General features: G+C 57.1%; 1 protein-coding gene across 2 annotated transcripts; it reads left to right on the plus strand.

The window, feature by feature from the left end:
* Positions 1 to 1,106: 1,106 nt before the first annotated feature.
* TRIM11 (tripartite motif containing 11) lies at positions 1,107 to 7,670 on the plus strand. 2 transcript variants are annotated; one of them, XM_036848816.1, is made up of 6 exons: positions 1,107 to 1,796; positions 3,434 to 3,529; positions 3,872 to 4,102; positions 5,020 to 5,042; positions 5,129 to 5,229; positions 5,798 to 7,670. In XM_036848816.1, exons 1-6 carry the CDS (start codon positions 1,389 to 1,391, stop codon positions 6,343 to 6,345), a joined length of 1,407 nt encoding a protein of 468 aa, XP_036704711.1. In that variant the 5' UTR covers positions 1,107 to 1,388; the 3' UTR covers positions 6,346 to 7,670. The 2 variants fall into 2 exon arrangements, with proteins under 2 accessions (XP_036704711.1, XP_036704712.1); XM_036848817.1 differs by lacking the exon at positions 3,434 to 3,529.
* The last annotated feature ends 1,274 nt before the right edge of the window (positions 7,671 to 8,944 follow it).

The following is an 8,944-nucleotide window of genomic DNA, read 5'->3' on the forward strand; positions in this document are numbered from 1 at the left end:
GCGGCGCAAGGAGGGGGAGCCTGGGCAGGCCTGGTTTCTCCAGAAGGCGATGTGGTCCAGCTCAGCAAGGCCCACCTGCCCAGCTTATCTCGCATGAGGCATTTGAGAGCCATCGGCTGTGCAGGGTGGTTTCACAAAGCGGAAATGTAATCATGATTAAAGCAGTTAAACATTAAGAGGCTATATTTACAGATGCTTCATAGAGAAGAAAACTTCCATAGTGGTTCAGTTTCTAAAAACATATGTACCAGGCACAGCGTGGTGCAGTGTTCTTTAGCCACGTCCCTCAATCTCCACTTGAGATGTTGCCATTCATTGGCTCCTCCATGGTTCAGGTTTTTATATGTAGAGCCAAGGCCTCAAGTATCTACCTTCTTTGTCCTCCACAAATTCCATATTTGGGTCCTTCACGGGGAAAATGAAAAAGTGAAGAGATTTTTCAAGCTGAAATCCTAAAAGCCTCAGAGCTCCCCACCTCCATCCCTTCTACCCAGGGAAGTTGCAGGGGCAAAATTCAAAGACTGAGGATCAGAAAGGGTCTTTTCTTTTCACTCCCTCTCCACCGCCTACCCCACCTCCCCCTGAGCCCCGCCTTTGCAGACGCATTAACAGCCAGGTAACAGTTGCCAGAAACCTAGAATTCTGGTCAATGTACTCGTACCCCAACAAGGCCAAAGTCCCTGCGGGCCAAGCCCCTCACCCAGTAAGTTCTGACCGTTCCCAGCCCGGGGACGCGCGAAGACAACCAGGAGCGCACGGGGAACGATTTGGGGCCCACGACACAGCCTCAGCTTCCCCTTGTCCTCGCGGTCTCTGCGCTTCGCGCAGAGCCCAGTGACCGTGCGGGGCACCCCGCTGGCCCCGGCCCCTGCACCCCACCTTTCCCCAGGCCCGACCGAGAGGCCAGGCGGTGCAACACCGCAACAGCCCAGAGGCAGCAGCGCAGGCGGCGGCGGCAACGCAAGATCCCCGGGTGAGCAGCCTCCAATTCTGTCCGGCCCGCGGGCCGCGTGACAGGGCACGGCCAATCCGGAGCTAAAGTGGGTTGTTCCAAAGGGGGGAAGAAAAAAAAAAAAAAAAAAAAAAAAAACCCAGCTGCTTCCTGCTTCCGCCCCCACTTCGACTCCTCTTCCTGCCTGCGTAAGGTATTCCTAGGCCCTACGTTCCCGGAGCCTCTGCAGTCCCGGAGCAGTATATTCCGCAGCCCAGGAGCCGCGCAGCCTTGGACCCCGGAGCCCCTGCGCTCCGAAGCTCCCCGAGTGCCCCGGTGCCCTGCAACTCGCGTCCCCGGAGACCCCGCGTCCTTGCGCGCTCCCCATAGTCCCGGCAGCGGCCGGCCACCGCCCGACCCGGCGGACCACACTGCCCTCCTCCGTTACACCGGTGCCATGGCCGCCCCGGACCTGTCCACCAACCTCCAAGAGGAGGCCACCTGCGCCATCTGCCTCGACTACTTTACGGATCCGGTGATGACCGACTGCGGCCACAACTTCTGCCGCGAGTGCATCCGGCGCTGCTGGGGCCAGCCCGAGGGCCCGTACGCGTGCCCCGAGTGCCGCGAGCTGTCCCCGCAGAGGAACCTGCGACCCAACCGACCGCTCGCCAAGATGGCCGAGATGGCGCGGCGCCTGCACCCTCCGTCTCCCGTCCCACAGGGCGTGTGCGCCGCGCACCGCGAGCCACTGGCCGCCTTCTGCGGCGAAGAGCTGCGCCTGCTCTGCGCGGCCTGCGAGCGCTCGGGGGAGCACTGGGCGCACCGAGTGCGTCCACTGCAGGACGCGGCCGACGATCTCAAGGTGTGGGCAGGTCCAGGCGGAGCACGGCCTAGCAGGGGGTCGCTGCGGGTTGGGGGTCGTGGCTTGGGCCTGGGGGGTTGGGGGCCCCAGCCTGGCCCGGGTCTCGGGGGTGTGTAGGGGGCTGCAGCCTGTCCCAAACCGGCACCCTAGAGGGACTGGGGCACCGCCCACCAGTGAGGCGCTGGCCTGGGGACCAGGTCGTGGGGAGGGGGCGTGCTTTCTGAAGTTTAGGTCCCACAGAACCGGTGGGAGGGCTGTCTGGGGCGGGGACTGGGCAGGTTTGACTGACCGTTGGCAGGGATGGAGCCGGGAGAGGAGAAAGTGGGAAGGGAACCTCAGAGGTGGCTGATCCCAGGTGGACGTGCACGGATGAGGACTCTGAGCCCTCAGAGGGTTGTGGGTAGGGCAGGGCAGGGCAGACCAGGGCCTTGGGGCCGACGCCAGTGCTGAAGTTCTGGTGAGAAGAGATGGGAAGGCAGCCAGGAAGCCGCTGCAGAGCCCCAGGCAGGGATCAATGCGGGGACAGAGCCATTGCCCTGGGAGGCGGACGCCAGGGCCCACCAGGCTTTCCCAGTAGGATACTCTGCCAGCTGACAAGCCAGGGCTCAGCCCTGCTTTGAGCCCAGGCTGAGAAGCCTTGTTTCTCTGTTCTGGAAATGCATTTCCTTAAAATCCAAACGGACGCCAGCACTCCCCTTTCTGCTAAGAGCCTCAGGGCAAACACTTACCTGGCTCACCTGGCCAGCTGCCTACTACATTCCTGCAGGTGGGTTTGCTTCTGAAACCCAAGATATTAGGTACATGGGTGGCATCTTTCAAACTTTTTGACTGTGGTTTGCATTTTGCTTTATGGCCAGTAGTGTCTCTGCTGAGGTGCATCAAGTACATGCTTTAGTCAACGTTAGAATCAGTACTCTGTCACTATCATAGAGCAAGCCTCTGGGACAACAGAATAAACCTATACCTGATCCACATCACTGGGCTTGTCCTGACACAATTCCTGTGGTCTTCTTCTCATTTTGAGGTATAACATGCATACAGGAACACCCCCTTCTTACATCAGTCTAGCAGATTTGCCCTTCTGTCACTGAGTACCCCGATCAGGGTGTGGAAAGTGACCAAAAGAGCGGAGAATGACCAGCAGCTCTCTAGAGGCCTCTCCCAGCTGACCTGATAAAGTCTCATGTGGTAGCACTTAATCCTGTCTATCATAGGGGAGGAAAAGCGTTTTCCTCTACCGTGTCATGTTCTGTAACTGGATACAGAAGGATCTGATACAAATGTGCGCATCCTGTGGCTCGTTCCAGTTGGAAGAAAGAAGGTGGCGATGCAGTGGGAAGTTGCGTTGTGGGAAGGTTGCCCTGAGATTAGGGAGGGGTGGGAACAACAGAAGAAAGGATATTCAGGCAAGGGGAAGTAGCTGGTTAGGGCAGTGGTGGGAGGGCCATGCCGGTTAGAGGGCATCTCCTGGCAAATTTGAGTTTGCTCCGCCTGTCATGCCCCAGGCCCAGTTTTCCACGACTAGTCCCTACCAGCTGAGTTCAGGCTTAGCTGGGGCTGGGCAGGTGGGAGCAGGTATAAGGCCCAGCCTGGAGGCCTGGCCTGGCCGGGGTCACTCTGGGCTCACCTCCCTGTAGGGCAAGCTGGAGAAATCCCTGGAGCATCTGCGGAAGCAAATGGAGGATGCACTGCTGTTCCAGGCCCAGGCGGAGGAGACCTGCTCCTTGTGGCAGGCAGGTGGCCAGGCACCCAGTGTGGGTGGGGGCAGGGGGCATGAGGGCCGCCACCGCAGGACGCCACTGTTCACATTCAGCCTCGTGCTTCTGGGCAGCACCCCTGCCCCAGACCCCATGTATAACCCACCTCAGGGTGGGTTTGGGGGTTGGGAGTGGGGGTCAGGGAGGACCAGGCATGGGGGGCCCTGGGTGTATTGGTTTGCGGATCAGGGAGGGATGGGTATGAGGGCCCAAGTGGTGGGTTTGGGGTCAGGAAGGGATGGATGTGGGGGACCCCGGATTGGGGGTTAGGGTGGCTCCAGGTCCTAGGCCCTCAGCTGTCCTCCCTGACCCCCACAGAAGATGGTGGAGACCCAGCGGCAGAATGTGCTGACGGAGTTTGAGAGGCTGCGCCGTCTGCTTGTGGAGGAGGAGCAGCGGCTGCTGCAGAGGCTGGAGGAGGAAGAGCTGGAGGTGCTGCCCCCCTTGCGGGAGAGCGCGGCCCGGCTCGGACAGCAGAGCGCCCAGCTGGCCGAGCTCATCACTGAGCTGGAGGGGCGCTGCCAGCTACCAGCACTGGGGCTGCTGCAGGTGAGCTGGCACCCATTCCTGGGGTGGGCATGTGGGGGGGTCTCAAGGGAAGGCCAGGCATGGGAATGGAGAGCAGGAAAGTGGAGGAAGCATTGTGCAAAGCAGGCTGACTGACTGGTGCTTGCCTGGACCTCTCAGGTCCTCACCAGCTGGTCTCCTTCCTGTGAAACACAGGGAGTGGACACCGCTGCTGGACTGCACGAACTGCTGTTAGCGCTTGTCTGGGAGCCCTAATGGGGACGGGCCACTGGGTCACCACCCAGCTCTCTGAAGGTTTGGGCCCACTGGGCTGAGAGAAAAAGCCAACAGGTCTCCCATAGGGATTCCCGCATGGGCCCAGTGCTACCCCTGAGAATATGCTCAGCTCCTGGCCCCTGCAATTTGTGCCCGCAGGTGGGAGCAAGGATGCTGCATGTGCAGCCCAGGGGGCTTCCTGTGGGAGGTGACCCTCCTTGGGGCCTCAGAGCTGAGTGGACTTTCAGGGACCAGTAAGAGGCTCCCAGTTGCCATCCTGGGGCTAAAATTTAGTCCTTTGGCTTTTGCTGAGCCATCAGGTGATCTTAAGCCTGGGAAGCAGGAAGAATCCCGGATAAGTGTGAGGCGGGGATTGAGGGAAGTCAGCAGAAGTGGGCTATGCTCAGTAAAGTGGTGGGAGGGCTAGGCAGGCAGCTAGGAGGTGAGAGGGGGCAGCCCTCAAGGATGAGTGAATGTTGCTGGAGAAGCTGCAGGAAGCAGAGGTTCTAGAAGGAGGACCGGTTGGCCCAGGAAGTGAGATAAGAACCACGGGATTATGTAAAATGCAGTTTGGGGTCTCAGCTGAGATGTCCCAGTGTGGGAGTGGTCTCAGCTGGCCTGGCTGCATTTCATGCCCTTCACCTGGGGGATGGGTGCTGACGCAGTGTGTGTCTCTCCCACAGGATATCAGGGACACCCTGCGCAGGTAGGAGCTTCGGACTCTCCCCAGGGAAGGTGGGCAGGGTTCAAGGTGGGCCCACTGCAGGGGTGACACCTCCACTGCCCCTCCAGAGTCCAGGACGTGAAGCTACAGCCTCCTGAGGTGGTGCCCATGGAGATGAGGACGGTGTGCAGGGTCCCAGGGCTGGTGGAGGCCTTGCGGAGGTTCCGAGGTGAGTGTTGTGCAGAGGCCGGGGGGATCCCACGCGCTGTCTCCAGTCCAGAGGAAGTGCCAGTCCTGAGCTTTTGCTGGTGGGCTGGGGTCTGTGGTAGGAACAACACACAGGCTCCCAGTTCATGGATGAGAAACTAGGAGGGATCAGGGCCACTGGGCAGAAGATAGCAGCTAAGGGAAGGCCAGGTCCAAGCTTTTCACTGATGCATTTAGGAAAAATAGATGTGGGACCACCCTCCTAGAGTCATTCAGGTGCCAGAGCACCCGTGTGGACCCCAGGCTTGTGGAGTCTGGGATGAAAGCTGCCCTAGAACACGCACACACTTCTCTCTGGGGACTAAAAGAATGGACACGGAAAGCACTCAGGGTTTCCTTCTGTGCTCTAAAGGGGCATGAATCACGAAGTATGGACTGCTTTCTAGAACGTTCCAAGATACAACTAGAAGTGGTTAGGGAATCTCTTCGAGTGAGAAGGGGCGTGGTCAGTTTATGGGCAGTCACAGACTGCAAGGTTGTATGGGTCTGGGGCAGACAGCTTCGAGGGTTGACCACTGTTCTGTCTGCAGGGGACATGACCCTGGATCCTGACACCGCCAACCCGGAGCTGGTACTGTCAGAGGACAGGAGGAGCGTGCGGCGGGGGGACCTGCGGCAGGCCCTGCCCGACAGCCCTGAGCGGTTCGACCCCGGGCCTTGTGTGCTGGGCCGGGAGCCCTTGACCTCGGGCCGCCACTACTGGGAGGTGGAGGTCGGGGAGCGGGCCAGCTGGGCCCTGGGCGTCTGCAGAGAGAACGCCAACCGCAAGGAGAAGGGCGAGCTGTTTGCTGGTAACGGGTTCTGGATCCTGGTGTTCCTGGGGAGCTACTACAACTCCTCCGAGCGGGCTTTTGCCCCTCTCCGAGACCCACCCCGGCGCGTGGGCATCTTTCTGGACTACGAGGCTGGACATCTGTCCTTCTACAGTGCCAACGATGGGTCGCTCTTGTATACCTTTCCTGAGACGCCCTTCTCGGGGACCCTGCGGGCCCTCTTCTCACCTCTGTCCAGCAGCCCAACCCCTATGACCATCTGCAGGCCGAAAGGTGGGCCTGGGGACATGCTGGCTCCCCAGTGAGCAGGCCTCTCATAGCCTCTTGTCCTGCCTTCCGAGTCTTCGAGACACTTGAAAAACCTGAGAAGAGGGTGCTTGTCCTCTGAGCTATGGAAAACACTCGTAATGCCACTCGGATACGTGGAGCAAACTGAACTCTGTCACTGCCACTCCCAGGAAGCCATGTGTGAGTGTGTGCAGGCTGGGCTGTCCTCCCTGGGGGGACTCTCCAAGGTCATCAGGTGCTGAGACCCCATTCACCAGTGCACCACACACAGTCCTTCGCAGAGCCCTGAGCCTAGGGCCCTGGTAGCTCTGGTTCCAGGAGCCTCACCAGCTGGCCCCACCCAGCCTCAGTCTGGGGTGAGACACCAGGGCCTGCAGAACTCTCAGCTGCAGTCTGGGCACCCCCCCAAACCCTGGGGCCACACCTCGAGAAAGCTGCTGTCTTGTGAGACTGCTGGCCAAGAGGTGGCTCCAGGCCCACCAGCCTGTCTTGGGGTCTGGTCCAAACTGGTGGAGGGGGTGGGGGTGGGTCTGGATGTAGTTGCCTCAGATTAACTGGGGTGCAGCAGAGTCCTCAGGTGACAGGTGATGTGGGAAAGGCCACAGGGAGGGAACTGGGAGCAAGTCACTGAATAAAGTGGTTGATTAACTAGGACACACAGATGCCCTCAAATCCCCCTGAACGTGGCCCACTCAGGGCTTCTGGAAAAAGCTCCTTCCCTGGTTCCCAGTGCAGAGGTTCAGTTCTGGGAGGGCCGAGGGCCTGGAGGTGAGTGTGAGGCTCAGAAATGACACCTCACTGTTTCCATCTGAGTGGCACTGAGAACAGCAAGCTGGCGTTGCCCTCTCAAATGCCTCTTCAGTGGTCCGTGGGGTGGTCCCTGAACTCAGAACCCAGAGTCTCACTCCTGCCTGGGGGAGGGGGTGAGGCCACAGAGAGCCCTGGCTTACAAAGTCCAGGGTTCGTTTTTGCTTTAAGTTTTGACGCTTCTTCACCCTTCTCAAGAAGGTGTGATGCAGCGTCTCTGCACCCCTAGATTTTTATTAATTGTAAGGACCATTCTCACAGTAAATAAACTAACAGTTGTCTGTAGTCCCCTTATCTTTTAGGTTGGGGGGTGGGGAGATCCTCCAGAGGGCCCACCCTCTGGGAGGGGATACAGAAACAAGATGCTCACTGGTAAAGTCGGGGATGCAGCTGCTGCCCACACAAGCACAGCAACTCCCAGGTATGGTTTCCATGTTCTCTGGCTCAACACGTGTGTTCATTTCATGCAGGTACTGTGGGCAGTTTTTTCCTTTTTTTCAGATAACCTGATAAACATTTCCCATGTTCCACTGTGTTCAACAGCCAGTACTTTTTCATTTACTTGATTATTTACTCATTCTCCCATTCTTGGGCTTTTTTGTTATTGTTACTATGTATACACCACTTTTGAATATCTTGAACAACAGATCCTTCAAATTATGTACACAGGGGGAAGTATTTTCTCAATTGAGTCAGGGGTCTGGCCATGTTTTTGGCTGGGGAATTATTTCCATATGATTTCCCAAGGAACGGGGCCACTGCTTCACTTCCTGTTGAGAATCTGAGCGTAGTGTTTGCTTGCTGCCTGTAGCAAGATTCGGACTTTAAGGTTTGGGACTTCCACAATGGCCACTGGAAACGTAGCCTGTGGGACAGCCTCGTGGGTTTAATAAATGAGCACACAACTGCCCCGAGGACACCAAGACGCCTCTGGCTGTGGCTTTAGAACAAAGCTGGACACAAATGTAAGGGAGGAAAAATCATATTCCCTCAACCCTTCTGAGTTCTTGGCTGAGACCCCGTAATAAAGCTAAACAAGAGAAAAACAAAGACGTTTATTGACACGTATACCTCAGGTATGCATAGGAGAAACCCCAGGAAAATGAATAACAGAGCAGCAGCTTAGATCTCTGGCTTAGATGGCATCTTCAACAAAGAACAATGTTTATGGAGAAATGACAGGGAAAGCAATTTTAGGCTTCCAAGGTCGTAAAATGAGCAGGTAAACTAATGGTACCTAATGCTAGTTAGGTTTGTTATATGTAGATCCTACCCCACCGCCCCCGCCCCCCACACCCCAGCCCCATGCCATCTCCAAACTGATAAGATTAGAATTGTCTCCAAATCTTTCCTGTGGAGAGGGGACAGGACTACCTCTGTAAATGTGTGTCCTGCTTTTAGATAGATGGGGAAAGGCAGGGAGCTTGTATTTGCTTCTCAACCACCTCCGGCTCAAAATAATTGTTACCAAACCAAACTTGGGTCTGCTCGACCATGCGTAGTAAATCCAATCCACTAACACCGGTTGTGGTGAAGGAAAATGCAGCATTTATTGTAAAGGCGCCAATACAAGGAGGACACGTGGCTCTAAAACCCCCGAACTCCCCCGAAGGGTTTCAGCAAGGCATTTTTAAAGGCCAGGTGAGGGAGGGGGGAATCTCAGGGTATGTGATCAGCCCCTGCACAATTCTCTGATTAGTTGATGGTGAGGTAACAGGGTGGTTAACATTATCAACCTTAGGCTCCAGTAGGTCTGGGGGCCCATGATCATCAAGTAGTTAATTTCTTCCATTTGGTGGTGGTTTTAGC

Source organism: Balaenoptera musculus, chromosome 3 (assembly GCF_009873245.2).
Source record: "Balaenoptera musculus isolate JJ_BM4_2016_0621 chromosome 3, mBalMus1.pri.v3, whole genome shotgun sequence".
Lineage (NCBI taxonomy): Eukaryota > Metazoa > Chordata > Mammalia > Artiodactyla > Balaenopteridae > Balaenoptera > Balaenoptera musculus.

Coding starts and splice junctions, on each gene's coding strand:
- TRIM11 (XM_036848816.1), top strand. CDS start 1,389: ATGGCCGCCCCGGACCTGTCCACCAACCTCCAAGAGGAGGCCACCTGC. Junction 5,043..5,128: donor ATCAGGGACACCCTGCGCAG/GTAGGAGCTTCG, acceptor CTGCCCCTCCAG/AGTCCAGGACGTGAAGCTAC. Junction 5,230..5,797: donor GGCCTTGCGGAGGTTCCGAG/GTGAGTGTTGTG, acceptor TTCTGTCTGCAG/GGGACATGACCCTGGATCCT.